The 15306-nt window shown below is 32.8% G+C and overlaps 2 protein-coding genes across 4 annotated transcripts in view; one reads left to right on the forward strand and one right to left on the reverse strand.

The window, feature by feature from the left end:
* Positions 1-15306, forward strand: part of LOC142980690 (synaptotagmin-10-like) — a 111128-nt gene that overhangs the window by 21603 nt on the left and 74219 nt on the right. The gene's annotated exons all lie outside the window — the stretch shown is intronic.
* LOC142980647 (uncharacterized) lies at positions 908-1942 on the reverse strand. The gene is made up of 2 exons (XM_076126151.1): positions 1858-1942; positions 908-1399 (listed from the first exon to the last, which is right to left on the reverse strand). Exons 1-2 carry the CDS (start codon positions 1874-1876, stop codon positions 909-911), a joined length of 510 nt encoding a protein of 169 aa, XP_075982266.1. The 5' UTR covers positions 1877-1942; the 3' UTR covers position 908.

Below are 15306 nucleotides of genomic sequence, written 5' to 3' on the forward strand. Positions count from 1 at the left end.
TTATAAATATAATTGTACATAGAAATCATACTTTTATTTTACGTATATAGAATGTAATATTTATATTAATTAAGTAATTACTTTAGTTATAAAATAGGACATATTCCTTTACAAATATGGCTGCGTGATAGGTTAAATCACGTTAGTATTAGAAATTTTTACTGCTAGGGATATTTAGGCTACGTTTTAGAATAATATAAAAGTTAAAAAATATTCTGTTCACACCATTCTTTCGTATTACATTTTGATTCTTAGAACTCTGTTTTCGGAAACAGCAATCCCGGTTTTTGTATTTTTTATCATGTCAAACACAAGGTCTTTTCCGAGAGTCCTTGGGGAAAAACAAGAATAATGGCATTGAAAAGGACTATAGTAGGTCAATATCAGATGGGCACGCTTTGACCCGATTTTGCGGTCACGATCAACCAAGTGCCTGGGAGCGTGGGGATGTGAGCCTGTGGGGCTGTAAAGCCTTATTTTTATTACCACTATGTTATTTTTTAGTCATGTAAGTGATACTCTCGTAGAGGCTATTTTTTAAATCTGTTGCGGTTAAATTGTGATAAAAAAATCGTGCCTTGAGTAGGTTCTAATATTCATTTTTGTTGGTTCGTACTCCTTATTATTTAAGTTGCGCTTGAGGTCATAATGAGTTTAAAATTTTAGTTGTTCATAATTAATTAATTATCATAGTTTAACTGTTAGATTCCTATACATACAATTAATTGACACTCAACAAGGGCCAAAAGGTACTTTCCTTAAAACCTAGTCAGTAGTATGATTTGTGAACAAAAAAGAAGCAGTAAACAATATAAGTGGAGTTGTAAAAGGAACAATTTAACACGGGGATTGGGACAACCTAGGTTAGAAACAAAATGAAACAAGACTAAATGAAAGCAAACAACGGTCTAAGAAAACACAGGTTTATTTCCTTTAATCTCTCTTAACCTGTCGTACAGCATTTCAATCGCGCGTCCAATACTCACATTGTCCTTATATTCTCCATCTTCAATCTGATCAATCGTACCGGCGATCGCTCCTAAAGATCTCTTCTGATCTGTAGACACACTCTTTGAACTGATACCAGTATTATCAGCATAATGATGCAGCAATTTCTGAATCAATTTGACATACACTTGAGCATTGTACAGTTTCGCTTCATCGTTTCTCGGTTGAGCCCTTTCTAAAAGAGAATTTAGTTTTACTAAGTTCTTCTTATTTCTTGACTTTCGTAAATAGTCTCTTCTATTAGCTTCTCTTAGAATTTGGGATCTTTCTTCGTCGACGTCATGTCGGTTGGCTGCTAGGTTGTCGTTTGATGGGACGTCAATCGTATCGGCTTCATATTCTTCGTCGAGGTCCCATGCGATTGTGTAGGTTGCGCATAAGAGAACGACCACTAAAACAAAAAATATTATTATGCACTTGTTCCTTATATAAGAAAATTTATTATTAGCTGGGTTTGAAATAATGTGTAACTTTTAGCCCCCAGATATATTTAAGCTAAGTAGGTAAATCGGTCGATTGAAGGCTTTAGTTATTAATCTTTTACAGTAAGACCGTCAGTTGTTTCCAATGTATATAAGAAAGTAAACCACAAAAAAATAAAGCATTGATTTCTTAGAATCATTCAATCATATTATTACCAGCAGTTTGTCTCTTAAACAAATGTGATTCAAATAACACTATCTATTCAAGTCAAATAGTATTTAAGAGGCCAACTTTGTCACGGTCAAGTATTTTATTTGTAAAGTAATTTAGTGTTTTTGAGAGATTATATCCACGAATTTTCTATTTAGACAAATTAACTAATTGTCGACAAAAAACCCAAAAAACAATGTTAAATAAATTACTTACTCAAACTTGAAGAATACATGATCCTGAGAGTTTCTTCCACCGACTGAAGCTCAATAAATATTTTCACTTAAACACTATACTTATATTCATTTAAAACTAAAGTTAATTAATTGATAATTCGACCAACACATCAGTGGCTAATTGTGTTGTTTTAATCAAAATTTTCATTAAATTTTAAATTAATTGACGTAAATATTGATGTATGTATTAGTTACAGTTGTAGTGTGTCGTAATCATATTGCAATTTCGCACTTCATGACGTGGTTACCAAAGGCATGCTCCGCTCATAGTATCTACAAACTGAACGATAGTAAACTAATTTACGTACGTTTCTTATTGTCGTTGATACGTTATAATTTCATGACGTCTTTAGTGGTAATTTATTTATTTCCCTGGTAACATACATTATGTTGAAGAGGAAAAATACCATCACTGTCTTACCGAAGATGTTCTACGTTATGTTTGCAAATTTATATCTGTTTATACGACTTCAAAAACTTTACAACTTTTTACTTCTGTTTCGGGAATTAGAACATTGGCGATCATTACCAATGTCTGAATATATTAAGATCTTTAATAAATTTTACGTTTTATTAGGTTTTAGGATATCAGCAATTAATTATAAGTATAAGTAATTTACATTATTTTTCTATCAACAAAAAAAATTGAACTATGTCGCCAATTACACATATTTGCTTCCTCTATTCCATCTTCGGCGCACATTATTCATGTTTCCTTGATCCTCTGCGCAGTGCGCGGGCCAAGGGCGAAGTACCGAACATGGCACAAGAGCAGTAGGTCATGATCACGCCCGGGCAATGCTGACCCAGTTTTCGGTCATGATCAACTTTGCACAAACGGTAAGCTTGTGACATTGAACGTGCCTTTATCGAGCTGTCATTGTTCGGACTTGGAAATTTTTGACGGTTTTCATATTATTTTTGGGGATATTTTTTAGGAAGGTCGTTTTGATTGACATGCTTATTATAATGTTGCTATAATGCTATTTTTGTTTTCTTTATTCACTTTCGCAGAAATTAAAGTAGTACTACGAAATCATATTTTTTCTGAATACACATACACAACATTTATTTCTTTTCACTTGTAATATTTACCCCATATAATAAGTGGCGAACTTATTGTTACTAAACTAGGAACAGAAAATTACAAGATTTACAGAACCGTTAAACGGAAACTTGAAATATCCAGCTACACTTTAAGACTATAAAATCGAACGACGATTTCAAATACTTGTCAAAAGTTTATGAAATAAAACATATTATTATTTTTTTAACTGCACGTTTGGCGCAGTGGTTTAAGCGGTCACCTCGCCGCAACAACCGTAGCGCCGCGTGTGGTGGGTTCGAATCCCACCCGGGACAAATCTTTGTGTGATGAGCACGAGTATTTGTTCTGAGCCTGGTTGTCAATTTATCTATATAAGTATGTATTTAGAAGTATATAAGTATGTTTATCAGTTATTTGGTTACCATAGTACAAGCTTTGCTTAGTTTGGAATCAAATAACCGTGTGTGAGTTGTCCAATAATATTTAATATTTATTTATTTTATTTATATGTGACTATGACTTTGAACTAACCAGTACCTGACTTCCAGTCACACTACAGCTAGAACCACAAATATAGATATGATCTATAAAAAATAAACATCGTAGCGAAACAATTTATCTTCGCGCTTGTCACCTGTAATCATGTCACGCGTTCAAATATCCATATAAACTTGCGTACGTTGCTCGCAGACTGAATTTCATACGCCCTACAATATGAGTCATACTTACAGTACGAAAAAGACTTAAGTAACAACATGATTATATCAACTTATGACGTTTTACTTATGAAGAGGCTACTTCTTTGCTAAAGATGTGCTGTATTTTCAATTAAAGAAAGACTTATGTATCTTTACAAATAATGTGTTTTACGTCTTTTTAGTTCTAGACAATTGCTTCCGACTGAATACTAAAAGGTGTGTAGCATTTTCACTAGAAGAAGGTCATAAGTGATATTTTATTGATATTATTTTACGACTTTCTTCTGCTAAAGATGCGATGTCACGGTAGTCACTCGCGCGGATACTACGTGGTTGGAGTATAAAGGAACGGATAATCGCTCCATTGCTTATCAAACCACGTTTTATATATTACGATATTCCTTAAATATGTGTACCTCGATGTATTCTAATATTTTTTTTGTTATTTCGTAATATGTGTATTTATTTTTTTCTTTTTTGATAACATTTTTGGTCTTTGATAGACTGCTTAGTTCTCCGATTTTTTTCTGATGGATCAAAGTCCCTTAAAAAATGAGATAAGAAAAGTTTCCCATACCTAAAAATATTTCGTACCAATTTTCAGTTGTCTTACTGATTTTAGTAAATACTTAATTAATTGCAATTTTTTGTTGTAAGCCAACCCATGGTTAGAAATAATATTGCACAGTAATTAAAAAATAATATTTTCTTAAATTAACGCATAAATTATATTTTTTGACGAATGTACTTGTTTAATTAGCAATTTAAAAATAGTTAATTACTGCGATAACACCTTATTAATACTGGCTTGTACTAATCATTTACCACGAGTCACGACGTCATAATAAAAAAAAAGAAAACATTCTAAAAACAAACTGTGACATAATGTTTCAACAGGTTATCTTTGTAAAGCCGTCGCGCCTTGCGTGACCGTCGCGCGATACACATTTCATGCGACAGTGACGCCCGTACAAGGTCATATACGTCACCGCCCTTTATAGGGTGCTATGGCTATAAGAATAAACGTAATGAAAAGGAAAACAGAATCGGTAATAAACTTGTATGGTCTTGAAGAGCCGAATTATAGCTTAGCAACGATAAAATTGATATTTTATGGATATTAGTGTTTGTAGGAGAGGAGGAGCTCGTGGTCTTATGAGCCGCGTGGATCGATCTCTCACGTTAAGCTATGTTTTTCGAGGTTGGTCTGTAAATGGGTGACCATCTGGACCGACATTATACATAGATCCTACGTGTTTTGGAAGACCCGTTAAAGTGTAGGTGTCTGCAGCCATTTTCGAAGATCTTTGACAGTCGTTACCAGTAGTCAGAAGGTTGAAAGTCTGACAACCACTTTTACCAAAGGAATATTGTGTTAAAAGCGAAAGGCACCCATGTAAAATAATAGTATTTAGCTGCATCCAGTGAGACTGGAAGTCGACTCTAACATAGTTGGAAGAAAGGCTAAGCTGATGATGAGTCAAGTTGAAAGACAGAATAATAAATGTTTTTACTTTGAAATATTAAACGAAATAATGCAGTAAAAGGAGGGGTAGTTACAGGAAATGAACGTTCAAATTAAATATTTTAAACGGTTTCGCTGGAAATTTCTGTTCGGCCCGTTTTAATTGGGATCGATCGCATTGTATTCGTGTTCCAAGAACTATGACTTATTTGATTGCAGTTGAATTTTTGATGCTGGATTTTAACTTTGAAATGTTTCTGTGAATCTTGTGTTTAACCAGGTATTAGTCATGATTTCGTGTCATTTTTCTTTTTGATTCTTAAGCAATATTATAAATATAGCTAAACGGATTTTTGTGACATTAACATCGTAAAAATGGTGGGGTCACAATCGGTCAAAACTTATGTTTGCTCGCAAACCATAGCTGTGGGGATCACAAACTATCTAATAATTAGATAAGTGATCTGCTCTAGAGAGAAAGAAACATAAATTATGCTTTTACATTTCAGATACTCTATAATACGTTTTTCGTCTTTAGATGACAAGTGACTACTAAAAAATTGAGAATGATCAAACGTACTTACATACTTAACCTAGAAAATCTACGTAATTTAGGGTAACAGTTGTCTGACCTGAAACTCAAATCAAATCCTAAATCCGTTTGTAGCATTCATTGCTGATTGATGAGTTTTTAATATACTTTGGACGTTTTATTAATCCACTCGTCGCGAATCTTTTTTGCTACGAATAGAGTGAGTATCGAGTGTTCTCCCGACCTATGTCCGTTATCAGCCAGTTATTCAATGAAATTTCATTGAACTAGCTAATATAAGATTGTGTTTTCACTTGCCAAGTGTGTAACTTGTACTGCTACATGGGAAAGTGTTTTACTCTTCTTAGCTGCTGGGAATTCACCACAATGTTCAACCAGGAGGGCTATTGTGTATCTCCATTGACAACTATCTGATAGCTATTATTCTGTATATTGCTTTTTCCTAAAATAATGATGATCAATTCGTTATGCCAATGCACCAATGTATTGAATACTGGCTACCAAACTGATGAACACTAGCGATTATCTGAGGTTTAAAAATATGCATGCAAATGCGAAAAAGCTATTTGTAAATTACATAAAAATAAAAAACGGTCGTCTTCAAAACACAGTGGCAGCGATATGATAACCTCATTAACTACTGCCAATATGCAAGAAACAAATATGTATATGATAGCTCTATAGCCAAATATCAACTAATTTCCTTTCGAAAATCGACAAAAACCGTTCAATCTCACAAAAGTCCTTTCACAAAAAAATATTCTTAACAATCTAACAATTTCCTTTACTCACCTGCTTCTTAAATTCATTTATTAGTATTATAACAGCACAACAGGTTGATCCCATTAGTGAATTTCGTGAAAGGCGTTATTTCCTTCACTGACAACCTTTGTGCTTCGACAGTGATTAATGAACGCAGTTTGAGATCGGATGATGGTGTATTGTGTTTTTGTTTATGGGAAATGGGATTTGAATGTTTGTTAGTTTGTATCGAATTATATAGGATAGGTTTGGTAGCTTTTTATGTCAATAATTGAAAAATATTTTAGTATATAATTATGAAATTTGATACTATAAGTTTCAGCCTCTTATGTTGCTGCATTAGTAATGATTAGATTTTATTTTACTTATAATTCTTTGGTCTCTGGTTTCCCCTAAGGCGCGATTTTATGTGTGAATGTATACCTATGCGATATTATTAACATTTATTTGCTTCTGAACAAAGTCAGAAGTCATGTCTAATTCATAACATTTTATTTAAAATTGTTGTTATAATATAAACAAATATGAATTTATTCAAAGGCAGTATGGTACTTGTTGGTTAAGCAGCCATTAACGGAAAACGTCTTGACTAGTGCGCCATTTCGTAGGTTTTGTTCCAATGTAGGCCAAACCAATCTGAGATCTACTTGCCATCTTATTTCAATACAGGTCTAATGGATTGTCAAGTTTACAAAAAGTACTACTGTAATAAAAGTACTGAGACTGTTACATAGAGATTTAAAAAAATGATACACTTTGTAGCGCGATTCTGTATAGTCTTTACTGTCGAGTATCGAGAGTTTGACATTTAAAATGTACTGTCAAAATAGTTACTACGACGGTCGCTAGAGGAACTGATCAGATTTTCATACAAAATTTCTCGATATCTAGCCAGTTGTCGGTATTCAATAGTAGTAGAGAATCGAGCTACTGCGCGAATAATACATTTTGTGGGGTAAAAAACGACGAGTTTAAAGATTATACTAAACATCGATCGACTTTAAAAATGTTGTATGGGATTCCAATAAAAATGGTTGAAAAGTTCAACGTAACAGTGGCGCTGTACAAAAAATTACATTTTAAAATAATTTATGTCAACAGTTTTAATACTCAACTCTGCAAATTATTTTTGATATTATTTAATTCAAAAGACATAAAATAATATCAGAAAGAATAAAGCTGACTTGCAACATATTCGAGATAGCGATTTTTATTTTTCTTAACAAATATTATTCTTCAAATATGTGGGACAAATTCATACATATTGTGTAATATTGTGGCATCTTAGCAATATATTTTCTCGGATCATTAACTTTGATCAATCCGCCCTCTCGACCTTTGCGAGTTTTCTTTATAAAATCTATATTTTGTAAGTAATATTATTATAAAGAAAAGAGAAAAGTTTTCTTTGTAAGTATCTACGGGCTGTCTGTGAAAACAAAAGTTTGTGAAGAATAACATAAAAATATGATCACAATCGACCGGTTTTATACCTTTTTTGACGACTCCCGTACTAAGTATTGCTCTTGTATTAAATGATGATTGGTTCATAGAAGTATTAACTAGTAAAAACGTACTATATCCGAATGAATTTTATATTTTTTTTATATAACGTTGTTATTTCTCGAGGGCACGCAAAGTCCCTAACCCGCACATTGCCGGTGTGGTGGACTCAAGGCCTAGCCACTCCTTTGTTCGGAAGGAAACCCTTGCCCAGCAGTGGAACAGTCATAGAATAAAAAAAACGTCACATACAATTAAAACAGGGACTGTTGATTGCAATGGTTTTTTATGGTTTGATTGAGCCTCGAAAGATTTTTTCATTATTCAAAGAATTAATTTCGGCATAAAAATGGCTACAATATAAACAAAATCCATATTGTAACTTTACCAACTGAACTCGGAAAATATACCAAAAGAAGCCAGATATTCATAAAAAATGGTTGCTTTTATTAAGATTAAGAACGTTCCGTAGCCGTAACTCCTTTCTATGTATTATTTCTTATAAAAATGTACTAAAAGCCCTTCCGAGGTTCTCACTAATTTAGCTTTTAATCTTACAGATAAATGTGAAAGTATTTGCTTTTAAATGTTGAGATGTCTCGACCTCCATTCAGAATAATTATCATAATTGGGTGTCTCTTACTTTAAGAATTTATCCACATATTCTGTATTCTTACATTTCTAGAGTCTTTTTATATAAGTAATATTCAGCAAACGTATTGTGTATTGTACACAATACACCCACTGACTATAATATTATCTAAGAATAAATGCTTTAGACAGATCCAAAAATATATAAGACTATTTTACCGTTTTTAAGACTAATTAACCATCTTTGCAAACATTTATGACTCCACATTTCTTTTTTGTTGTTACGTAGTTATTTGTTAGTTAAGCATACTGTCTACTATCACATACATCAAATAAGACAGAGAACGACACGATCTTCGGTTATTTTGATAAAAATAATTTGATTAAAAGAATAATTTAAATAATTAAATATTTTTTTTAAATAATTAAATAATTTTGTTAGTTAAGTTAGAGTATTTATTACACAATTTGACCTTTCAAAACTTTACAATGTCCAAAATCTAAACAGCATCAAATCGTTAGCAAACGATGTGGATGACTGGACAGCAGCAGCTTTAAAGGAATGCAATATCCCTCCTTCATTCTTCACTCGTTTGAAGTCATTGCACCCTAAGAAAATTATTCCAGATTGCCTTTACTTCGAATTGATAAAAGACAATTGTGCATCGAAGCTCTCAAAGACCAATCACTTGTGGAGTCTGAATAGTACGGTTAGGATCTCTTGACAATCTTTTATTCAGCAAGCTATTTATTTGAACGAAGTAATGCTAATGGGGAATATTCAGTAGGTGTTTTAGCTTTTTGAGTTAGGTTTTGTGAAAGAAATGCTGGCTTTCGTAGAACCACACACCTATTAAATATAATAATATGCAGAAATTCCAATGCAGTAGAAAGTCTCCCATGACCAGCGTGACGAACTCAAGACTTAATTCTTCTCTCGTTCTGGGAAAATAATATTGTCTTTTATTGGTAAAGTGTTGTTTTAATATCTTACCAGCTTATACCCACGCTTCTATCAGTGTAGTTGTTTGTTGAAAATAATAGCCTACTATAGATTCAGGATTTTTAACTATTCTTGGTGCAAAATTTCATGAAAATTGGGTCAGTGGTTTAGCCATGAAAGCGATTAAAGGTAGCTACATTATTTTCTCAAAAATGTTACTGTGCGTGACTAAAACGCAGATGAAGCATGACTAAGCAGATCCACGTGTAAAATCTAGTTGCTCTATATAATAGTTCCTGGAACCAAGACACGTTATCCCATTAATCTGTAGTTCATTACTTTGCGGGTGTTGGGTGTAAAGCACTTGACAAATTACAACCACTGGATTTGTCTGAAGCCGAGAGAACACCCACTATATGAGGGACGTCTATCTGGGATGAAGAGGGCAATGAACTCGTGTGTCGTTGCCTTTAAAATACGAGTGAAGTATGAGATTTTATATGTCTTAGTTTTATTTTTCCTTTATATGAAGAACTGGGAATGTTCTGTGTTATATTATGAAGTTGAAAGGAGAGGAATGTAATTTAAGAGCAACATTAGTGGAATGCTCGTTTCTCAAAATTATAATAATGCATGGTTGCATAGTTTAGATGTCGTTAAGGTTAAAGCAAATTATATTTTTAAGGTTTTTTTATAATTTTATATAGGAACATTTGAGCGATTTTATGCAGTTAGTAGGTACTATGGAAAGGGGAGCGTTCGACATTAAAACTACAAAAAAATAGTTCTTACGGAATGCGCTAGGGGCGCTGGTCAATCCATACTAATATTATAAATGCGAAAGTAACGCTGTCTGTCTGTCTGTCTGTCTGTCTGTCTGTCTGTCTGCTACTCAATCACGCCTAAACTACTGAACCAATTTGCATTGTATGGAGATAGTTTGATACCCGAGAAAGGACATAGGCTACTTTTTACCCCGGGAAAATTACGCATTTCCCAGGAAAATTCAGAAAATTCAACGAAGTCGCGAAACATCAATATTATAATGACATTGAATTAACAAAATTCCGTTACCATGGCAACTGTTTTAATGGCGGATATGCCTTAGCGCGACTTCGTTATAACAAGAGATATAAATAATTTTGAGAATATTTTTCGTAAAAAAAAAGCATATTTTAAATCATCACGCTACGACCAATAGGAGCAGAGTACTTAACAGTAAAAAGTGTTACAAAAACGGGAAAAATTTTGACCCATTCTCTCTTATGTGACGCAAGCGAAGTTGCGCGGGTCAGCTAGTTCTTAATATATTTTTTTAATAGTTACTCGGTTGTCTTTAATAGACAGTGGTAAAAACTAGTATTTAAGTTTAAACGCCAAATAATAATCAGTGAGAGATTTTTCTTTTATGTCTGAGTTAAAAAAATATCATTTTCTGAAGAATCTACAAGTATGAAAGATTAATCTTCAGTCTAAACCAGGTACTTAGTAAATCTATAAACGTTACTGAAACCTTATAAATAAGTAACCAGTTGCCTAAAATATCAAGTTACTGAACAAAGTTTGTACTAAACGGTGGGTAGTTAGGACCTTGTTATTCATGAATAACTTAAGTGTAAGTGAGAAGTGTTGCCAACTTTGATAATATGTTCACTTATCTATGTATGTATGTATGTATGTATGTTTATTCGGGCACTCATTCGTAGACATGTCACTTGCTTGTTGCTATTATAATGTTTGAAGAATAGATCTATTCAATAAACCAATGTATGTCTAAAAGTTCTTTCAAATTCTTCTTGTGAGTTTGCAAAATTTTTCAAAATCTGAAAATGCTGTCTTGAAGATGGACTTGAAGCCTAATTTCTTCCTCATTCCGGGAGGAGATCTTTGTAGTTTTGTAGTTTGTAGTAGTAGGACAGTAATATTTTATTCTTCGTTACATCATAACCCCCCTGTTAACACACATAATGGCGGAATGCCAAAACCTTATAGTGGTCCATATTAAAGGCTATAAAATTAAGTTCAGGGTTCGATTTCTGTATTTAGTCATCACTCACATAATAAGTTTATGGACTTTTATTTTGACAAAAGCTTCTAAGTGACATGATCATTCTAGTCAAGTGTTTTCAGGCAACATAAACCATTTCAAAACAACATTGACTACTAACCACGAAAATAAAAGCCCTCTACATTAACCTCAATAGAAAACCAGCAAGTTTAAAATGATAAAAACATAATAAAATTAATGTTAATACAACATATTAAAACCTTGACATTACTTTTAAAGTAATAACAAACAGACAGATTGCATGTCCCATTACACTAGTCGTAATGTCAGAGCCACTCTTCATTGTCACCGCGAAAATTAAAATGCTTTCTGTATGTCAAGGATAAACTGAAAAATTTAAAGCTGTATGAAGTTATTAGTATATTTTTTTAAAGTCATGGCTATGGAACTATATTCATTGTTTAATAATATTACAAATCTCTGCGGACCGTATTCCTAAAGGCTTTACTCTTTATCTTTGTAGTTTCAGTTTACGACAAAGCTAAGATCGTTTGACCTAAGATACAATGTGGATGCGTAGCATGGAAATAATTTCTTCATACCTCGTCGTTCCTATTAACCAAAGTATAATTTTATATAACGGCCATTATACGATACGGTAGTCGATAGTAGTAGAGCATCGAGCTACTGAATAGTTCTCTAATAAATCTTTTTTTTTTCTATTGTTAATTTTAATTTCAAAAGACTAGTATCCGGGAATGTATATTACCCGTCCGGGTAACGAAGTAACACCTCATGCACGTCGACGGAATTTAATATCCGTGCTCTTTAAGATATTCCGCTTTTGAAGCCGCAAGCCGCAAGCCGCGTGCAATTTTAAATTTCAATTTTGGATCGCTTTGAAATATGTATATCGTCTGTTCAGTGACGGATATTAGATATGTTAAAGTTTGAAAGATTTCGTTTGAATTTTATAAAGTCTTCGCTCCCATACGTGCTTAAAATCACGTCCTATTTCCATAGAGGAAGAGTATGCTGTTAAGTGTAAAGCAATTTGTTTTTTATTTACTATAAGTTTTGACGTCTAATTTTGTTTCTAATTTTTACATTTTAATTTTGGCATGTGAAGAGAAACTGCAGTGAAAGTGCAGTTGATATTTTACTTGTTTGACATTCAACGACACCTGTAGTAATATTAATAGGTCCTCTCCCATTAGAAAATGTACTGCCAAATGTGATATAAAAACGAGGTCCGAACCTTAAAAGTCACATAGGACTAAATTTCAAACAAAAAATGATCGCGTGTTTATTATCACAAAAACATATTCACCTTTAAATACAAGAAAAACAAAACAAAACAACAAAAGTATTTACCTACTATTATAGAACAAAGGGAAACACAGGAAGGCTTTCGATACAATCTAAATCTCGACTTCACGTACACATAGAGTTCAATGACCTTCATCGTTTGACGGTGGAGGCATCGGCCTTTTAAGCCTATAGTGTCAGTACTTGACATGCCGAGGACCTGTGAGAGACCCAAAGACCTGGGTATTAAGATTTCAAAGGGTAAAAATCGGATATGTTAATGTTGTTTCTAGGCTATAGTGAAGTTTGAGGTTAAAGTTTTAAGAGTTTAGTAGAGCAAAAAAATAGTGCCTTTGTTCATGTGTGAAATTGATTTATATTTAGGTAAGTATAAATACTAAGAAGCTGGGTAATAATGTAGTTAGTATTTATTTTTTTAGATAAAATAATCGAATAAGATGTATTTTGTAAATAGCATGTGACTATCAAAATTTGCTTTGCCATGTTATTAAAAATGCAGTTATTATTAGAGTTACTTAAACACTACATGTATTTGAGATCTTATTATATTCCGCGACCCAGAGATAAACGCGATCGCGCATTCTTTGTCTTGCTTTTCTTGACGTTTTGGCACACTGTAATCGGAAACTTACAAGTCAACATATTGTGTGACTTCCCATGTATTATAGGAGAAAATACACCCGTTTTAAAAAAAACTGACGCTTCCTACCGAAAAACTATTTTTTTCTATCTAACGGTAATAAAAAGTTACTCCCCATAACTTCTGGCCACTATATTTACGACATCTACCCGGTACTTATGCAGTAAGTGGGTAGGTAGACTTATGAAGACATAAGTGGCGAAGGACGGCGGCCGTTCGAGGTCAGTACAAGGTTTTATTGACGAATAAAGTATTGGTCAATGTCGATTGATGATTGTGATATAACTTTTTTCAAGTGAAATAATTATTTGTTGTAACTATTTTTTATACTTAATTATAGATAAGAGTAAAAAGTTTTTTTTTTATTGTATTTATGGACTTTTGATTTTGACAATGAGGGGTAACTGGAAAGGTAGGCAGAAACGCATGTATTTAGCTACATTATACACTTTTGCCGGTGAATTCGTCTACAAGAAAATATTCCAACAATACAAAAGTGATATCCAATCTGAAAAAGTTTCAGATTCAAAACTATTTGTGCATCAAAATACGTAATTTTTTTTTTGGTTGAAAAATTGATTGATTTTTTGTCATCATAAACTTTCTTTTAATAGGAAAGTGTTTGAGCTTATGCTTTATTCGACTATGCGCGCTACTATAGAGAGAAACATGAATAAAATAAGTCTCTATCAGACTTAAAAACAGGATCTATTGTTTTCATAGTACGTTTGTAGACTATAAGAAAAAAAATCTGATGAAACAAGATAAATGTAAAATTTCTTACTTCTACGAATTTCGAATAAATGTATTTAATAATAAATAAAGAAGGCATACAATTTACCGGCGCGTCGTCGATAATGATTCTTAGAAATGTTCACAACTTCGAAGGATCAATAATGTAATATTCTCTTTATACTTTTAAGTATTTGATAATATAAATGTATTTAACGGTATTATATTTCCTTTAGTATAAGTATTTGTAATATTTCTATAACGTCTCTGAAATATATTAATTGTTCATTCAGGTTTATTTTTGAGCTTTTACAATTGACTGCCTCAATCTATTTACAGTGTTGTCGGGGAAGAACTTGTGAAATAAAAAAATGTTGCTTTTCTACGTAGTCTAAAACGTCTTATACTACTTATACTTTAGCGAGACTGACTTTTTACGTACTCTCCGATGCACGCTAAGTTTAAATACCATCACACCCTTTCATCTATAGAATGACCGCGCCAAGGGTTGCTTAACCTAGTTACTACCAACAGTTGAGCGCCACTAGCTATGGGCGCTTTAAGTCTACCAGAAAAAAAAAACCAGCAATTGCAATTGCAGGGCTAAGGATACTATTCAATACAAAATAAATATAACTAACAAAAAACATTTGTTTATAACAATGTTTTCCAATCTATTATACCCAGGGGTAAAACACCTAAATAAATATAAAGTTGTTAATTACTGTTTGTTTGACATTTGTTATTTAAAATTGATGGATACTGGTTGTGCATAAATGAAAAATATGTTTTCATTTTGATGACCAAAACTATTTCATCGATATTCTAAATGATACCTTTTTTCTATGTATGCTGTGTTAGTAATATTAGTAATGAGCGTATTGGCTGGGTGTCAGGTTCAATATCTGGCTTTTGAAACTCGTATCTGAACTTATAAAGATGTAAAGACGATCTTGCATATTACGAAAACACTTGACAAGTGTATACATTGTTTTTGTTTTTATGAGTGAGAGCACTCACTCATAAAAACAATAACCTTACTGCAGGACATCTTCTTTTTTAATTCAGAATTATATATGTTTTTTTTATAAAACGTTGCTACAAAACTATTGCATAGTTGGTTCAAACACCCGATACGTTCAACGTGTCTTAAAAAA

This window comes from Anticarsia gemmatalis, chromosome 18, assembly GCF_050436995.1.
Source record: "Anticarsia gemmatalis isolate Benzon Research Colony breed Stoneville strain chromosome 18, ilAntGemm2 primary, whole genome shotgun sequence".
Classification (NCBI taxonomy): domain Eukaryota; kingdom Metazoa; phylum Arthropoda; class Insecta; order Lepidoptera; family Erebidae; genus Anticarsia; species Anticarsia gemmatalis.